We start from the raw sequence: 18,541 nt of genomic DNA, 5'->3' as shown, positions 1-18,541 counted from the left end.
CTTTGCGAAATTCTGCCTCTCGTAAAGCATACGCTAAGACACCTACAAGCCTACAAGACCGGTTCGACGACGGGATTTGCTTGGGCGGAAACACGGTGAACCAGACTTTCACTCACCTTTTTACTGGATCGCTTATGATATATCCGTGGATGTAGCACGCACAGATAGCGGTCGACTGCCATGCACACCAATATAACAGCACTTTGTTGTGATAAAGCTCCTCGTAGTAGTGCCTGTATGCGTGAGGGAGGGTGAAAAACGTTCTTAAAAGCTTAGTAAGGGCGCCTTCGGTGCCGCGTCAGATACCTGAATTTGGCAGAAGATTTCCCCGTAAGGCCAGCAGTGTAGTAAGGCAGGTAGGGCGCTGAACGGTATGATCAGCAGCCCAATGGCCAGATCGTTGAGGGCCAGCGACGTCAGCAGGTAGCGGGGCTGTGGATGGATGTAGGCGGCATAGCGGCGGCTGTTGATTACCAGTATCACCATCAGATTCGCGCTGATAACCAGAAACGTTAGCAGCACGATAAACAGTGCCTGCAGCACATCGAACGGGCCGATCTGGTGGAAGAAGTGGCCGGCGAACCGGTTGTGGGTGCAACTGATATTATTTATCGCTGGTGCTACTAGATGTTTACCAGCCTTCAGATCCATTACAGCGGCAACATTATCTGGCAGGAGTTGGGGAAAGGAAAAAAGAAGTGCAAAATAAATAGAAAACCACATTGTGTTAGATGATAAATGACTGCGTGACGGTAGAGGTTTTTATTTTTATAAAATGATTATTATGTACCAGATTAGCTGCTGTTAATGTGTCCCAACATGATAGTATTTTGTGTTTGAGGTGATTTAAAACTGAAAATGAATTCACGCATTAATCAAGCTTCATTATACGTGGATAATGGATGACCGTCATTGTGAAAATACATGTTTTCGTTTTTAGACTTTAAAAAATGTGCTGCAATGTTTTGTCGTAGCAAATCCGTGTGAGTTGATACCTGCTCAGAACTTTTTTGCTACTTTCTTTAAATTGTGTCTTATTTGGTGTTATGGTTTACTACATTTGAGATAATCAATACAATTCAATATTTTTCTACAGGGATTATCTCAAAATTCAACATATCTGGTCAAGTGTTGTACTATAAAATTAAACACAAAATGCAACCCCTTATTATAAAATCGTTTTCTAGAATATCTTCATAAAGTTCTGCCATACGTTCGCTAAACTCATAAGAGAAAGAGTTTTGTGATAATTGTCCTTCTTTAACACTTTAAGCGCCGCGTCATATGATTTCGTATGACGGCTTTGCTCACCACTCAGCTTTGTATCTGACGCTCAGTGATTCTCTTGAGAACGAATGAGGTAGGAAAGAGAGAACGAGAACGACATGTGCTACGCCGCTTATCGCAATGAAACAAAAGAGTGATAACAATGGCCCGAGAAACTGTCGCTCTCATCGCTTTCTTGCCATGCGCTACGTGCTCACTCAAAAACTGTGACGTCAGGCTGGCGGTCAAAGTGTTAAATTATAAAAAAATACAGCCAAAACTGTGATTTTTAATTGAATTAAAAATAACATGCGATGAACTTGAATTTGGTAAATTCATCTTTTAAAGCTATATTGGTCTAGTTGTATTTTCTTTTTTCGTATATATTTGGCAGAAACGTCACAATAATTGTGAAACATCAGGCGCCTCCATTCGTACGAGCAACTAGGCGCCTCCACCTCACGTTGGAAAACCAGGCGGCTCCATTTAAATAATAAAATATAATTTAAATGTAGTTTGCTACCCTCAAAATTATTCGTTTATATCAAGAGAACTCAAACTCATCAGTAAAAAAAATATTTCTCTAGAAATCATTGTCATATTTGCTCAAAATGTAAATCACCTTGGTTTGGTTGCCGTGTCACTGATTTAATTCATAATCCGTGCAAACTCACTTAGCTTCTTTTAAACACATTAAACTTTATCCAGGTAGCTCAGGAAAGGTGTCCTCGGGCTGGCCCTAAAAACAGGTTAAAGTTTGCTCACCGTTGCATAGAAATTAACCAGCACCTCTCCATCGCTAGCCCATCTGCCCTTGGGTTCATTTGTCCTTTTTCATCAAACAAACCAATTGGTCCCTTTTTTGATGCCCGAGACGTCTCCGTCCCTGGACACACTTCACCACCAGTGCCACCAGGCAACCAGTTTACAATTCATTTCAGCAGCATCATTAAAATGGAAGCTGCTTTCTTTGTGGGAAAGCAAGCAAGACAAAGTGAGTGTGGAGGAAAGAGAGCTAAGCAACGAAAAGAAGAAAGTGCCCCACCGGTTCGATTCATCGTTCAGCACTGGAAAAGGTTTCGTTTGGTCGTTTTGATAGCACTGAAACTGACCAAATTTGACGAAGGAAGAATTGACCCACATCGGGGGAGAGTGGGAAAATTTGTTACAACCAAAACGGAACCTTTTCGGGGTGGCTTGGATGAAGTGGCAACGATTCACAGGGCGGCTACGAAAAGTGCGTAAAGATGACCGAAATCATTAGGCGAGGGTTCGTTTTGATTGAGTTACACGAGCCTCCGGGCGAGTTTTGGAGTGTGAAGTTGTAGCCGAGTTTTCTAACAATCAATTATCAATGTTCTACGGTGCGATAGGGTATTGGCAAATGAATTGGCCTTGATCATATTTTAAGCAGTTATTACAGATAGCAAGAAAATGAATGTTGTTCATATGACCCATAGCTTTATTCACTGAATAGTTGAATAGTTGAATAGAATTAAAAAACTCGCTGTAAAATTGTTTACACTTTGTTTACCACATTTCCAAGCACGATCTGTCAAATCCAAGCCAAACGAAACGTAAACAAACAATTTTTGAGTAAATTTTTAAATGCTTATTATCAGTGGGTAAAGCGAATTTTATATCCAAAAACATAACATTGCAAAGCTTAAGTCCTCCAAATTCCATTTTTATGTATAAAATGTTTCAAAATGTTAAAAATGATATGGAAAACATAGGCCACTGTGAAATATATTCACTAAAGTGCTGGCTTGTGATATTAGTTTAGTATAAATTTGACAACTCGTACGACGTAACAACATGCCCGTCATGTGTTCAATCCCCAAATAGATCGCGCCGCCATACGTAGGACTGACTATCCTGCTATGGGGGGGAATCAATTAGTCACTGAAAGCCAAGCCCACAAGTGGGTACAGGCAGGCCTTGACCGACATCGGTTGTTGAGCCAAAGAAGAAGAAGAAGAAGATAAATTTGATATGAAGAGCACACCTTAATCGCCGGTATGTTTGCAATTCATTACAAAGTTCATCCCTGTAGTTCGAGCAATTCATTTCATGCAGTCCAAATTAGTCAAGGAGTTTTATCCATATCCTATGGGTTAGTTCCTGCTAGTTTATATGTGTTTTCTTATTTGAATTCATGTTCGAAATATTAATGTATAAAACCAAAATGCAACCACCTTGCACCTTCATAGGGCCATCAAAATCAATATTGTGCCAGTTCTAATACGAACGTGTTAAAGTAAGTTTCGCATTTTGCAGAAATGGAACTAAGTGAGTGAAATAAAAATAGTACAAAAATTAAGAAAAAATAAAAAATGTGCTTGAGGATAAACATAACATTTTGAATGTTTCATAAACCAAACAACACTATTTTGTTATTAAACTTTGAAATAAATTCAAAATAAAAATGTATTTTATGTGTATAAAAGAAGAACTGTTCGACAAGATGCCCATAAAGTATTGAGCGTAATACGAGATTAAGTCTATATTTCAAATCTTAAGTATTCATTAGATTACACTCAAAGTGTTGCTGCATAAGCGTACCCGTAAGGCCGCAAGCTCTCGTTTCACTACCCCGCCCCAAAAAACTCTCGCTCACCAACGAAATCTCAAGAAAACTTTATTAAGTCGCTTTACCCATACCAAACCACAATCCGAGCGATTTTGTGTGTCTAAAATAGCTTTTCAAACTTTGTCTCCCGCCGGGAAGCAGCCGTGCGGCGTCATGAAGTCATGAATCCCTGTCTCCACCGCTATCTATAATAAGCAGCCTGTGTCACTTGTGTCTGTGTGGTTCTTCAATTCCCCCAGCATAATGTCATCAACTTCGCCAGAGCCATAATCTGCATCCAAATAAACAAGCACCATATAGCCGCACAGCACACAGGCTGCCAGCCTTCCACTTAACATAACACGCTACACCGTAACCGAAAACCGTTACCAAAAGCCGACCGACTGTACAAGTAAAACATTTTATCCGATTTAGGTCGCCCGTCCCCTCGACGACGACGACGACGATGACGTCGGCTGTGTTTCCTGGTGCTGGTGGTGACCTTTTCCCTGTATACAATCAGCCCATGACGGCTCATGTGTATGTGTCAAAAAAGCAACAATGCATCTTCTGCCAGGGATCTGCTCTGCGCTATCATGCTAATGTCCGACCTGTTGGAGCGAACCGTTCCAGCCGGAACCGTGTTTTGCCTTTTGGGTGTGTGTGTGTGTGTGTGTGTAGGATGGTATGCAAGGATGAAATAACGGTACAGTTATGATACCGAGCCTTCCGAATGGTAGTGAAACTTATTTCTATTTTAAGACAAAATGTTACCATGCACAGCACAGTGGGAGGAAACTGCAACGTGGTTGGTATTGATTTCTACTGATTTTAAAATCCAATTCCTACTGAGTTTTGATTGATTTAAAATCTAATAAAAACCAATATGAATTCTTCAGAGCTTATTTTTTTATATTTTTTTATCCTTTATGTCTTTCAATGCACTTGATGATGTACATGTCACTGTAAGTCTACTAATAATGCAACAGTACCTAGAACAGAGAGTCCAACGGCTGGCAGGAGACATCATGCTAACTGGATTTGGTTCTGTTTCATCTCTGACAAGACAAACCACACACTCTGGCGCGCTTATGATTCTTCAAAGCTTGCTCCAAAAACATTACCCTTGCGAGGGATGTGCCTTCTGTGAAGCGGTAGCGTGAAAGATGGAAGCCAAATGACGTCGAAGGTTAAATTGTGGTGTGTGCCAGTGTCAAGGTAGGCACGCTCTCGCAACCTTAAACACTGTTTGCGTAGTGCTAAATGATGTGTTTGTGGAAGAAATCAAATGCAAATAAAGAGCGGTACTCGAAGGGCTATTACAGTGCACGTCAGATACCACTCAAAACAGTTTCAAACTTTACTCTTTAAACAGAGAAACAGTTTCGCGCAACTTCCAAACAACCAGCAGCAATGTAAAACTATTTTGTCAGAGCTTGATCAACAGCAAAAAATAGCTACATAGTCCGTGCTGTTTTGCGAGAAATAGCCCGGAAAGTAGTTGGCGGTGGTGGTTTTTTTTAATGGGAAAACATTTTCATTAGTTATGCGTCCACTTTTCCGGGGACAAATAATAGTGCTCCAAGCTCACTCACACTGCGGGAAACACATACATAGCGGGAAATACATACGGCACAAAAAAGGGGAGAACTAGACACAGATTCTGCAAACCACCACTTCAGGCGGCGCTCTTGAAAGGACAGCAACGACAGACAGTGTGTGTGTGTGTGGTGAGATATTAAAGAGCGATCGCCCTGCAGAAACTGTTGCTCCAGCCAGGAACCAATTAGATACAGATACAGAACGGTACACGGTACACGAAGCAAAATGAAAAAAACCGCTGCTATATTTACGATCGGTGTGGAGTGTGAATAAATCAAGCACAAAAGCTCGGATAAGCTGGAAGGAGCTTAACAAAATGGTTGATAGTATACGTGGAAGAGTAAAAATGCTAACTTTAGTTTCATTTGTTAACAGAATAAAGTGAAAAGTAGCAGAAGTGACGAAAACGGGACAATTTTATCTAAATAATAACTTTTGATTAATTAATAACTTAATAACAAAATAAAATTAAAACAATCTCTGACAAATGCACTAATAAAGGCAGCATTAGGACAAAAATAATTATTGTGGTGTAATGATTGATTATTTTATAGCTATTTAAGAATAGTCCTTCAGCGGTGGTCACATGGTACAGTCGTCAACTCGAACGACTTAATTAATAACAGACTCAAGCCGTCATGGGTTCAAGCCTAGAGTGCCAAATATAAGAAAAATAATTCCTCAACCTTGTATTCGATTCTGATGTCAATTTTGCAAAACATGTACGTGCGGTCACGACAAAAACTAGTTTTTGTAGCCAACAAGCTGTTTTATCAAAATTGATAAATTCGCCATTTTGAGGCGGAACATAATTTACATTCGTTACACAAACACAACAACACTAAGGAAATATGTCACAGGATGTTTACAGTCAGTTTTCAATATAAACAACATTATTCAGCGTTGTTGTTGTATGATATGTTGGGCAACTGCTATACTAAATCATATTTACATACCAATAATGTTTAATTTCTTTCATTTTGTTTTGAACGTTAATGCTCGAAAGATTTTGGTTATTACTCCAATAACCAAGGAAAATGACTCCAAACAACCTGTTATCAAAATTTGAAATATTTTTAAATCCAACGAATAGTGTAAAAAAGGGTGAAATAAAAATGAGGAAAGAAATTAAAATTATAAGATTAAACTTTGTACATTGTAGTGATTTGTTTTATTTGTTTATTTGTTTATTTGTTTATTAGTGATGGGAAAAATGAAGTCGATTTCTGAATGCTTCGCAGTTTTCTGAAATCGATTCGGGATAGTAGATCCGGAATCAGTTTTCGAAATCGGTTCCGGAATTGACTCCGGAATTGGAATTGGTTCCGGAATCAAAATTGGCTCTCGAATCGGAAGTGGTTCTCGATTCGGAATTGGCTCCTAAATTAGAATCGGCTTCCAAACGGAATCAGTTTCGGCATCGCCATAAAAATAGGCGCTTGGGTCCAATCATACTACGTATCGATAACCGCAAAAAAAAAAAACAAAATTTAGCTGTAAAAGATCCATTCTCATGGAGATTCCCGGACTGATTTCGCTTCTAAAACTTATTTTTTCATTTCAAGAACTAATTCACATTCCGGAGCTAAGTATAATTCTGGAGTCAATTATGATTCCGTTATCTGGTGTCAACTCCAGAAGCGGCTCCGGAGTCAACTCCAGAATCAGCTCCAGAATCGGCTCCGGAATCGACTCCGGAATCGGCTCCGGAATCGGAATCGATTCCAGCATCGAAATCGGCTTCGGAATTGATTCCGAACACGGAATCGGAATCGGGTAGGTCCGATTCCGAGCTCTCACCACTAGTACATTGAGCTATATTTAATATTATACACATAAACAGAATATTTCAAGTGATAAAGTATTGATATTGTATAAAAATTAATATAAAACAAAACATCAGATGAACTTGATCGCATTGAATCTAGACAGAGTTGGTTATCTACATTATTTGACGAATTTGCTGTTATTTAGAATCTATTTATAATATCAGCTGTATAGCATATATCTGACAGCATAAGTGTTATGTCATGAACTGAACTACGCCCTTAAGTGATGTCATATAAGACTCATCTATTATTTCCATTGAAGCCATTCTTCACAAAATTTCTGTTTTGAAAGTAAAAAAACCTTTCCTGATACATATTGTGACCATTTTAACGCTTTATCATATATTGCCTGTGATTAATTGAATCCTTTTTCAACGAATCTTTTCATGACAAATTAACCATGATCGAAAAATAGGCTCTCAACCATGAAAAAAGACCCAAACAACAATGTAAAAAGAGCCAACAAAAAACTCACAGTTAATGGTCACATATTATTCGTCAAACAATTGTTAATCGCATATCGCTGCTCCGGTTAGCTTGAAGTTTGATGATGATGATGATGAAAACGAGCCCAATACCGGGAGGAGGCTGAGGTCTGCCCCCGTTAACGCTTTTCTTTCACGATCGATTCGCAAATGATTTATTATTTATTCCACCTTGTCTGTCTCTCTCTCGCACTACACCGAGCAGCAAACCGACAACACCACAGTGGCCACTACATCCGCCACTACGCCCCGGGCTCTGTCGGTTGCTCGATTATCCGTAACATTTCCTGTACGTGTGTGTGTGTGTATACATGTGTGTGCACATTCCGTGCACAGGCGTTTCGTGTCGCGTTTCCTTTTCTGCACCATGAATTGTTGATAGGAAGGTATCAATTTTGCGAGCAACTATTCTGCACAAAATCGGCAACAAGCAACACGGCAAGCAGTGGGAAAACATGGTGCAAGATCTGTTTGAGTAAACATTTTATCACACACATACAGAGTGACACATACACACACACACACACACACACACATAAATATACACAACACATACGGTGAGCAGAAGCTTAGTGAAGAAATGGAATAATGACAGCATTCGGTAAGTGGGTTTGATGGGCTTGTGAAGATGTTCGGAGAAATGCTTTTTTTGCTGTCGTTGTTGTTTCCCATCGTTTCCGGCTGTGTTGTACACGTTTGACGTACAATGCAGAGTACTAGTTTTTACCCCCCGCTTCTACTCTTCCCTTTGCACTGTCCCCGTGCTGTGCGAATATTCAAGGAAAAATCGAACACAATGTCACACAAAACTTATCCAAATCCAAAAGACTACAAGCAGTGCCTTCTCTGCTAATCTTTTTTTGTTGTTCCATTTTCGTGCATCTTAAAAGCGACATAGAAAAAGAGATAAAAAAAAGATGGAGAGCTAAAACAGATCACATCGTGTCTTGGCGTGTGCGCGCGTGTCGTTTGCTTTTCCTCGCACAGAGCAAACACACAAAGAAGCAAAGCGAATCGGACGCCCGGAAATGGCAGACGAAGTGTCTACTATTTTCAGACCCTTCTGCGAATTGATTCTCACTCCGACGCGGCACCGAGGATAGGGGAGGAATATTGGCTTTGGCAGGCAAAATGATCTGTGAAGGAACGTATTTTTATTTCGATTCGATTAAGCAGGTTTTCATTTCATCGCCAATCTACCTTGCCGCTAGCAGCCGTATCGCCAGAGAAGCGTGTCCTTTTTCGGTTGGGTGGGATTGATCGACAGGATTGAGCTGCGTGTAGTGCCCCGGAGGCAGGTTCTTAATTTCATGGGGCAAAGGCATCAATGTCAGCCGGCGTGAGGAGGCATCATTTTGCTCATTTTGCTGTGTGTGTGTACGTTGCCACCATATGCGTTCGGCCCTGTTGAAGGGTTTCGTTAAAGGGTTACGGTACGCTTCAATCGGAAGATGCTTGTCGTTCTTCACCGGTCGCTTAGCAATTTTCCCCACATCACAAACAGCTAATTCTTCATTTCCCATGCTGCTTTTTTTGTATGTTTTAAACCAGGGCTTGCAAAATCTTTGTTTTTTTTTCATTCCTCCTTCTACTCCTCCAGTAGCAGCCAAAAAAAGAAAACACAGTAAACAGCATTTTTTTCTGCTGCTTAAGATTCCTAGAACACTAATCCGTGCACGAAGGAAGGCAGCGGTCGTGGGCGTGTGTAGAGGAAAATAAATAAAAGAAAAAATAGCGCCCTGATCGATCGCATCAGCATTCGCATTCCGATTCTGGAGCATCTCAGACATTCGGCTCGACGGGGGTTCGGTGGCAGGATGGGGCGGCTGCGGACGGGGTTTTTTGTGTTTTGGGCCCTCACCCAACATCCGTGGGGCATCGTTTTGTTAGAGTCTTTTTTTGTTATGGTTTTTGCTTTCCTTCGGCTGCCCCACACACACACAGACATCAATACAGGCTCCGTACCGGTGAATGGTTGTGCTGGTGGTGATGGACTTTGTAGAAACACCCTCGATTTGATTCACGGACTATGATGGAGCCTTTTTTTTGTTTGTTTATTTGCTCGAGACACTGGAGCGCTCTGAATTGAAGATTTATCTTTTTTCTGGTGTATTGTGTTTTCGTTGTGCTTTACGGGATAAATAAAAGGATACTTGTTTATTTGCTTTGTTGTTTGTCCGTAGCGTTACACCAGCTGTGAGTGCTTTTTTCGCGAAATGCCTTAGGGCGAGCTGTTGCATGTATGTAACAATGCATTACTTTTTTTTTCTTCCTTCGAGCTCGAACGACTGCAGTGTACACTAATGACGTTCGATTGTAATTAATCATTCATGTGGAAAATATTGCACACATTCCAAACGAACCCACATTAAAGGTGCGCTGAAGGCGTTAGAAGATCAAACAAAACACTGAATCGTGCACCAAAATGTGGCAACCCGTGGCCATGCCACTGGGCACACACGGTACATACGGCGCGCCGTACATTACATATCAAATCGACGAATGTTTCTGTACGGCTGCCTAATTTGAAAATCAAATATTTATGGTTTTGCGCGCCTTGCGGGGGTTTTCTGTCTTTTTTTTTCATTTGCTTTGCTTGTACCCTTCAGCAGCTACAGAAACTGCTTTCATGTTTCGTGCGCCGCTGTTTTGAAAGCATCGATCAAGCATGGAATTACTTTGAGCGACGTGGCTTCTCCGGTGTGGCCATGGCAACACGCACATACGTACGGCTCGTTGCGATTGAAATGGAAACCGGTTCCAGGGAAAGCTCATGCCGGAAATGGGCAAGCAGCCGGATAGGTAACTCAAAGAGTGTAGGGTTTTGTTTTGCTAATGGGCTATCGCAACACCACATCTCGATTCGAAGCGAATTAAATGCTTCATTTGATGATATAACATGATTATCGTTTCTTATGGGAATAGGGCTCAATATATTGTGATATTGTAATAAACGTTTTTATAAAAAAATAATTAATCGTTACTTAATTCATCGTCGAAACCAGCCGTTGAACAGGCGAAGCATGGCGTCAGAAAGTATTTGGGGAGTTGGTTAATTTAGTTGTTCAAATATTCTACTTACTTGTAGCTATGATTATATACAGCGCCTACCACAACTATATGGACAGTCGTTTTTCGTAATTTGCGGAATATCCATGACCGTATTAATACACGATGCGCAATCTCAGATTGCGCATATATTCGTTTTATCAAAACATAAGTCATTTCGCGTAGCCAACCCTGAGCTATAAACGTCATTTCCATACAATTTCAGATTGCGCCAAGATTGCGCATAAATTTTCAAGATTATATATCCGAGATATATAAATTTTTTTTGACAGATAAATATATCAAACCGACCCGTTTGACAGATAAATATATGCGCAATCTGAGATTGCGCATCGTCTATTGCTACGGTGAGAGATAGATAAAAACAGTGAATGTATTAGTTGTGCAGAATACTATTTCACATCTTCTTATATTTTTTCAAATTTTTTAAACACTTTTTTACACGACTTTTGACGAAAAAACAAATTTATGGTCGTACCATAACTATAAAGAAACTTCGAAAAACAGCTTTTTTTGTGCTAACTGACGCATTTAAAAATCGCTCAAAAATATAAATAACATATTCTAGCAAGTTTTTACGGAAAATAATGTTTTAACAATTTTAAAAAAGATTGACGATTTTTAATGGGTTTATCTTCACCCACTCTTACGAAACGTTAATTGCACCATCAATAATAGTATCCCATGAGTCAGTAGACAAAATTTTACACTTCTATAAGGTGAGTTCTAACCGTGATGACCAAACAAATGAATCGACATTGTTGAGAAGCGTGCGCGATACAAAAAAAAACTGCAATCAGTAGCGTCCAAAACGGACACCGTGGGTCAGCTTGTGGACGACGTTTAAGACTGTTCCGCCATCTACAGCATCTTGGCACTATTAGACAACAATTAGGGCACTGAAAGAAAGCTCAGTTCCGAGTGTCCGACGACCCTGAGTGACAAGAAGCTCCCAAGGAAGCTGACAATGAAACTGGTCCAAGGAACCACTCCGTAAACTGGTCCAATATCTCCCAGCTGCGTCCCATCGAATTTTTCTGGACAAACATGATGCAAAAGCTCTAACGATAAATTAACTAAACGAAAATGAATCAAATCAGAAAATGAGATATTGATGGTGAAAATACAAATACGACAATAAATTATTATAGTATAAATTATTATTAGAATATACTATTTAAAAGGAATTAAGAACCGTTTTTCAGATGCAATAAGACTATCAAAAAACAAATAAATATACCAGTACTATATGAATGAATGGTACAATGAATAGTGAAATACTAACAGCCAATCTGTTTATCGGTAAGTACCGATCTGTTTTTGAGCTTGCTTACATTCTTGTTTTCAAGTTAACTATCATGTTCTATAACGTATCCTTACTTAGAAAGATCTTTTTTTACTCAGAAGGAACGGTCACGATTAAAACTTTGAACATGTTTCAATAGAACTAGATTACTAGCCAATTTCAAAAGAACCAAACCCGACCACCATCCTTCATCGATATTGTCGATGTGACATAAAAATACAGCCAACATTGCAAAATTAATCCATCACAGCACCATACACAGCCGGTGCTCGCAGTAGGATTTGCCGGCAAATTTCCACCTCATTTGCTGCATTCCTATCCCATCCTGCGGGAATACTTCGAATGCTTGCACTCTGACACTTCCCAAGCGCGTTCGAATAGAGAATCGGTGCAACGAACACACACAAACAAAGCTGGCTTCTCACTGCTAAAACACGATAATGCACTTTTGATGAGAGGAACGAGCGCCAGCGCTTAGTGCATTGGAAATGTCCGTACGGAGCAGGCAAAAAAAGCTCCCTGGAGAATAAGCTCGCGTGTCGTCCACGACACCTCCCGTGCGACGTAAGCTTCTTTTTCGCCAGAACCCAGGCAAGCTTCCCCACCATCCACCCTCGATGGGTCAAGATGGTGCCTCGTGGTCGTCGCCGGTTTTCGCTTTCGCATCATTTCGCGCTCACACGAAGTGACCATAAAATTGTAGCACTGTCATTTCCTTCTTTTTACTGCCAGCTCATCAACCACATTCCGGTCACCGATTTTCCCGGCAGTCTTAACGGCAGAGCTGAGAATGTGAGAAAATGGCGATAAAACACAGAATCCAAAAATGAGAGGAAGCAACAAAAACAGAAGCCAACGGGTGACGGTGTAATGGACGGTATCAAAAAGCTGTAACGATGCAGGTCGTAACACTTGTGCCACCCGGGGATATGTGTATGTGTGTGTGTGTGTGTGTAGTTTGCGTGACCAACCAATGATGGCAGATTGCTTACATTTATTTGCCAGCAGGTACGATGTCAAAGCTCATGAAAATTAGTCACTTGTAGTTTGGTGTGTACATTTACATACAAAATAAAACCAGACGTGAAAGTACGCAACCTATAAACCGAGGTTACGTTTTGTAGTTCTGAAATGGTTCTGAAAAGTATCAAAAATTAAATCGAATGTATAATTTAAACATAAAAATTTGGCAACGCTTTAACCTTAAAATAATTCTAAATAAATTTTTTGACTTCTCAAAGATGTTTCCGGGTAACGAATGTTCAATAAATGCTACAAAGTTTGCTACGTAGCTCCTTAGCTCCAATAATAATTTTTAAACCAAACTTTTGCTGTTGCTGCTTTGGGCAACATTTTACATTTCTCATCGGCGCTTAATTAGCATAAACTTCGAGCGCACACACAATTTCCCTGAAGGGCTGTGTGAGTTCGAAAAACTGTTTTATATTCAACGACCCATCCCACGCTGGTTCTGATTTTATGATCAAATTTTGAAAATCTATTCTTTGAAATGGAATGGAGTGTTAATTTTCACACCTTAGCGCATGGGGCAATGGGGGAATTAATGTAATGTATGTTTTGACAGACAAAAAATATAGAGGAAATAGTTAAAAATCGTAAAATTCGCTCGAATAAAGAAAAAACATGCAAAACCGCAAAAATTATTTTAAAAAAATCTAGGAAAACCTCACAAGCCTCGTAAGGTTGGTACACAGGGAAATAAAAAAGGGTGAAAATAGATTTGCTGACCACTAGAACAAAAAAAAACTATAAATGTTCTAATATGAAAATAAACCTTATTGTGTCCATAGTTCAGGTGCTCCATCAAAATCACAAAAGATTGTGATTTCCAATGGAATAATAAATAACCAATGGGAAAATAAACTCTTCTCTTATTTTTTAAAAATATTTTTTAGATCAGATTTAGTTGTTCGTCATGTCTAAATCGTACAGAAAAAGCAAACAAAATGTACAAAATAAGCATCTCTCATCGTATCGGGTTCATTTAGTGTACTGTCTTGTGAACGACGACGACGACTAAGCGGTAAACGTCAATTCAATTTTACAGCCTTGCTTGCCGGAATTGAATCAGGAAATCCGGAGCCGTGGCCCATTTCCCCGCCGGCCGGATATTGTGGAAGTGACGGATTTGTCAGTTCCACACCAATAGCTTTGCCAGTTCTACCCTGTTAGAAACAATCAGGCCGCGGTTTCCTGCTTAACTTTCGTAACACGTTTATGGTGTTATAAGGCAAGGAAAATGGAAAGTTCTTTAAGTGTATAAGTTGTATTTGTTCTATTTGACGTAACGTCTTACTCATTCAGACTTATTCAGCACTAAGGTCTATATCAGGTTTGAACCCATGTCGGGCATGTTGTTCAGTCGTACGAGATGATGACTGTATCATGAGACCAATTAAATGAATTAACAATAAAATATAACCACTTTTAAAAGTAGTATAATTGTAATAAACGCATCGTTTGTAATTGTTTATACAATAAATATAATTACTATATAGCAAAACGACCGCGTCGTTACTGTTGAATGTAATGTAAGTTTCATGTCATGTTCAAACAGACGTATAAATGTCGAGCAAGTCCTACAAGAAAGCTAAATTTTCTGTTGCACCTTTTTTGCTCCATTCTTTCAGCTATCGATGTAGCAGATAAACACCCTCGGAACATCGCCCCACGACCGCGGAAGAACGAACAACGCTACAGCACGTTCGCCCCTTGCGTAGGTTAATTTATGTTCCGTAGCAGCGTTACAAATTGCAAACGAAAACCAGCATAGAATTGCAAGATGAGCTTTACCGAGCACGGGAAGGAATCGTTTTATTCTCCAAAGACGACTGCAAAAGTGTGAATGGAAACCAAAAAAAAAAAAACCCCACACCATCGCACCAAACACAATGTACAACGACTTCCTTCCGGGGTCGAGAGTCCTCCGGCATGGAAGCGACCGTATCGAACTTCTTTTTGTCATTACAGTAAGATTAAAATTCACACCAACTGTGCAACGATACAGCGCGCGCGCGCACACGGTTTTATCTCGGAGGTTCTCGTGCTTAAAGCGAACGTGACGTTCACTCAAACGTTAACTTTTCGCGTATAAAATCACTCAACTGTGGGGACATAAATAACCCGGCGCTGCCGGTGCTGGGACCGGAAGCAACGAGAGCCATCGACGACACTGCCAAACTTTGCGGGCAGCCGCACTAGCCGCGCTGCATTTTGCCCATGCACTGGCAGCATAATTTGCACCAAAGCTGCATACCTAATGTGTACAGCACTGTTGCAGAAGTGGGAGGTGGGAGGCTTTAAATTGAATTTGACTTTTGACCGTTAGAACGAAAAGAAAAAAAACAACAACGACAACAATCGCTATAAATGGTAATGTACATGATCGTGCTCTCGTTAGGCAGGGTTTATTGTTCGGTAATTGTAATGGTGTTGAGATTTTTATAGCGACTTTTATTGGGTCTGAAATTTGATAGAGCTCTCAGTTGATAAATTTACTAAGCAGAGGAGGAAAAAATGAAATAGATTATGTTAACACATTTTGATTTTGAACAACCTTTTATTGCTCTTGCAGAGTTGATATTTTATTCGACTCACTTGTTGGTTGGTTGAATGTTCACTATGACAGATTTTGTAAATCAGATCAAGATGATTCCAGATGAATAATAACTTAGAGTGAACTATAACAATAGTTAATAATTTTCGAATAATCTCTGAACTTTCTACATGAATCCTAAAAAGCCCTAATATATTGAAAATAATCAAGAAGCTTACAGCTTTGTATCACATAATTGTACTGTTTTTTGTCTTTAAAGCAGAGTATTATAACTACAACAATTAAGATAGTTTGCACATCGTTTCACTGCGTAAAAAGTGCTATATTTTAAAATATTAAAAAAAAAAACATCAATTAAAAACAATGGCTGCTCTCTTAAGTGTGAATTAATTGCCAAATTGCCCAATTTTTATATATATTATTTTTCGGGTTACATTGAGAAACTGGGTGGAATGTAGCAATCGACTCATCAACCAACGGAGAAGAAGATTTTTTTAGAAAATACATCCAATATTCATTGATTTATCTACACCCAATCAACTGTGGATGAACGAGTAGATGCTGTATTTGCATTCTCAGATACAGTATCCCTTTTTAATTGGATTGGCAATTTTGTTGTGCTCAGTATGAACTTGCAAAAGAGCTATCACAAAAAAACCCCACAAATTTCCTAGGTCTAGTTAGTAGGGCCACTAAAATGAAAAGCTTCACACTATCATTCGTACGTGGCCCGATAAACCATTAATTTTTTTTTCTTTATTTTTATAGAGATGGCTCAAAGTCTCATTCGCATCTTTTAATCGGTTGGACATTTGTGTAGGGTAAATGTACCAATAGTGGTGCAATTTGTAGTGGTACCGATGTGTTTTAATGGATTTAAAGTGTCAGAAAGGACATTTTCTGAATATTTTAACACATAGTGATTGTAATATGTTTTATCTTCGCAATCACAACCATTTTCACCATGAAATACATCAAATTTACGAAAAAATACATATTTTTGTGACTGCTTCGTTGTACCTATAATGGTGGCATGGTTCCTATAGTCGTCGTATTGTGTTCCTATAGTGATGGTAAACAAAGATGCATCAAAAACGGTGTATAATATCAATGAAACTTAGTTTCGAAGCTGTTTTCGTATGAATAGCAAGGATTACTGCCATAATATAGGTTTCTTGCGTAATTTGATCGTAAAAAATGTATAAATTTGATCGATGTAACTATTGACTAAAGTACTGCATCACACCTGTCGTCAACATACACCCGGAAGAGTGTGCTTGATTTGAAGTCAATTTTTATTCAGCCATATAAGCGAATTTTGGCCTGTTTTTGGTAAATTACATACATAAAACTCATTTTTGTTGCTTATTTTAGTGAAAACAGTACGACATGTCAAAAATTTCCTCGAAAAAGTCTAAAATGACCTGTATTTATTGATTTTATAACTATAACCACTATAGGAACATGCCTGTTTTGTGTACCTATAATGGTACTATGGTAAAAAACACTTAAAAATGCATAAATATGATCAAAAGGCAAATAATTTTAGTAAAACAATAACATTACATAACAGTTATGTTGAACAACTAGTAATTGCGTAGTTATGTGGTCGTTAAGAACGTTAACAGAAAAATGAGTTTCGTTATGAAATCCTAAGGATTTTGGAAAAATGTTGACACATTTCACAAAATAATGGATTTTTCGGTCACTAAGTAACAGAATGGCCTCATTTAACTTTTAAAACCTTTGTAAAAGGCTAAAGAACATTTCACACTAACGTAAATAACGTAATTACTTGTAATTTGCCGTATGAACCGCATTTTAGTGCAATACCACCACTATTGGTACTACCACCACTATAGGTACATTTACCCTACTTATAGGCTAACATTTTTCTTTTCAAGACATTTGTGGCTTGCAAAATACCTTATACCGGGTAGTCTCGGTTTACTTAAAGCTATCCGTTGATTTAATTGTCTGTTACAAATGTGGGATAAACCATTAAATGGATACACTATTAGTGCATCGAATGCGTTGTAAATATAGTCAATTATTCACATTTTTGATATTTTAGGGTATTTTAATATCTGTCATCATTTAGGATTGCTAAAACAATTTAGAATATTTCTATGGATACTTAGAAGGATTGAACCATTGTAATCCCTTCTTGGTCCACAGAGCCACCAAACTATAGACTCCAAAGAATAAAAGAAAGGCGAATGTAATGGAACTTCCTTAAAAAAATCATTATAATTTTATATTTCAAGCGTATTACATCCCTAAATTATCACTGCTAAAATGGACAAGGCAGATGGTTAGTGTTACTGTTCAATTAAAATTGATTAACAAATTGCCTGTCAATCTATTTCAAGCTGCTGTTGATGAGCTCAAGCCTATGGTAAATTAATTGTACCGCGCCATAAACGTAAAATTAATCACGATTCTCAATTCAGATAACAAACCGGAGGTGTTATAAATGAATGATCATCCATAAGGCATCAGTGCTCTGGCTGAAGAATAGATAATAGTATCAATTACATTTCAAATTAGAAAACAAAAATTTATTGAAACAAAATTAAACCAATTAGAAATGAATAAAATATTTTTGTTCATCTGATTAATCATGAAGAAAACAAATTGAAAACAAATAATGGCATTTGACACTAAAACCTGACTCTATTTGGGGTTAAAGAAAATGTTTAATTTTATGAAAACCACGAGCGACACTCAAAACAAACCGAAAAAGCTGTGCGATGCTTTTTCACCGACAAATGTAAAGTTCAATTGATATCTGCAAATAAAGAAAAGCTATTAAACTGTCTGAAGATGTCGTAC

The 18,541-nt window shown here is 38.8% G+C and overlaps 1 protein-coding gene across 1 annotated transcript in view; it reads right to left on the bottom strand.

The window, feature by feature from the left end:
* The window catches only part of LOC3291293 (5-hydroxytryptamine receptor 1), a 72,769-nt gene that overhangs the window by 31,204 nt on the left and 23,024 nt on the right, over positions 1-18,541 (bottom strand). Inside the window, exons 2-3 of the mRNA XM_061653288.1 lie at positions 307-668; positions 117-233 (exon numbers count right to left, since the gene is read on the bottom strand). Of these exons, the coding sequence (XP_061509272.1) occupies positions 117-233; positions 307-651 (462 nt within the window). The 5' untranslated portion in view covers positions 652-668. The remainder of the gene's footprint in view (positions 1-116; positions 234-306; positions 669-18,541) is intronic.

Source organism: Anopheles gambiae, chromosome 3 (assembly GCF_943734735.2).
Source record: "Anopheles gambiae chromosome 3, idAnoGambNW_F1_1, whole genome shotgun sequence".
Classification (NCBI taxonomy): Eukaryota; Metazoa; Arthropoda; class Insecta; order Diptera; family Culicidae; genus Anopheles; species Anopheles gambiae.
Note: the sequence above shows the minus strand (reverse complement) of the source record. Positions and strands in the feature narration are given on the sequence as shown.